The sequence below is a fragment of the Myotis davidii genome, unplaced genomic scaffold (genome assembly GCF_000327345.1).
Source record: "Myotis davidii unplaced genomic scaffold, ASM32734v1 scaffold1509, whole genome shotgun sequence".
In the NCBI taxonomy this organism is placed as follows: Eukaryota; Metazoa; Chordata; class Mammalia; order Chiroptera; family Vespertilionidae; genus Myotis; species Myotis davidii.
Window position 1 is genome coordinate 406256 of NW_006299480.1, and position 1384 is coordinate 407639.

Consider the following 1384-nt stretch of genomic DNA (forward strand, 5'->3'; position numbering starts at 1 on the left):
ATAAACTTTTATTGGAAACAAACAAGCTGCAGCAAAGTGGCACTCAGTGCACGCTGCCCAGTGGGCAAGGTGGGGGTACAGGTGGGCGCCGAGAGCGGCCCAAGCCAGGGAGGACGACTGTCAGGCCTGCTTGCTGGGTCTCAGGCCCTGCGGGCTGGAGTGTGCAGGCCCAGGGTACAAAATACAAAAATAAACTCTGTGGTCCAGCGGTCCCTGCCTCAGTCAGTTCGTTTGGGGAGGGCAGCGGCTGTGCCCATCAGGCCCCGTGCTGTCTGTCCAGTCCACCCACAATGTGGGCAGCAGAGACTGTGGGTGTGAGTGGCCGTCCATAGGCTGGAACCAAAGGGCTAGGTGGACAGCTGGAGCTGGAGCCGTGCCAGGGTCTGGCCAGCAGCTGGGGGGGCCCTGGGGCCCCTCAGGTGGGCAGGTCCAGGCACTGGTTGACGCTGGATGAAGCTGGGCCTCTGCTTCTCCTCCTCACATACAGATCACCGGGACTCTGGGCAGGGGGGGGCAGCACACAGGAGCCTTGAGGGGCTAACACCCAGGAGACCAGGCAGAGGCCCCACCCCGCCCTGCCCACCCCACGCTCCAGGGAGCCCGTCTGCCGCCACCATCACACACCTGTCCTCCATGGGGCTGGTCTCCTCGGATCCGCCCTCACTGCCTCCATCTCTGAGTTCCTCCTCCTCCTCCCCCAGCTCCATGTCCAGCTCATTGCCTGCCTCCGAGGGTGTGTATGTGGACCCACTGGGGGAGGGGGGAAGCAGTCTTAGAACTGCCCACCCTGGCCTGCTGCTGCCCCCAGAGGGGACAGAGCCAGGCGTGGGGTGGGCCTAACAGGAAGCTGGGGGAAGGGAGACGCCAACCTGATGGAGCGACAGCTGAAGAAAACAATCCGCTTAAGCCGCTTGTTGTAGAAGAAGTAGTTAAAGGACCAGAGGCTGCCATCTTCTCCAAAGGGGTCCGAGTCCAAGTCCGGGTTGTAGCTGGATAGTGTGGAGTGAGACGGGTGTGAGGCCCCAGGTGCCACACACACCAGTGCCCTCCTGCAGGGCCGCCAGCCCACCTGTAGATGTCACACTCGGCCAGGCAGATCTCCTCGTCCACTGCATTCCACAGCTGCGGCTTAAGGGCCTTGAAGTCCTCCCGCACAGCCGAGAACAGACTGCAGTTGACCGCATTCACCACCTAGAATGGGCGCAGCTCGGCTGACTAGGTGCCAGGACAGCAGGCACGGACCGGGTTAGGGGCCAGTAAAAATGGGGAGGGCAGTGTGAACAGCTGTGGGTGGGGGAGCCCTCACCCAGCTGAGACTGGGCTCCCGGCTGAACTCGTGGCTCCGGGCCGTGCTGAAGTCGTAGTCGGGGCGGAAGGACTCTTT

At 62.8% G+C, this 1384-nt stretch overlaps 1 protein-coding gene across 1 annotated transcript in view; it reads right to left on the bottom strand.

Annotated features, from left to right (window-relative positions):
• MAF1 (MAF1 homolog, negative regulator of RNA polymerase III) overlaps positions 1-1384 on the bottom strand; it is a 2726-nt gene continuing 1342 nt past the window's right edge. Inside the window, exons 5-9 of the mRNA XM_006775169.2 lie at positions 1307-1382; positions 1070-1191; positions 870-989; positions 625-750; positions 1-499 (exon numbers count right to left, since the gene is read on the bottom strand). Coding sequence (XP_006775232.1) covers positions 478-499; positions 625-750; positions 870-989; positions 1070-1191; positions 1307-1382 — 466 coding nt within the window. The 3' untranslated portion in view covers positions 1-477. The remainder of the gene's footprint in view (positions 500-624; positions 751-869; positions 990-1069; positions 1192-1306; positions 1383-1384) is intronic.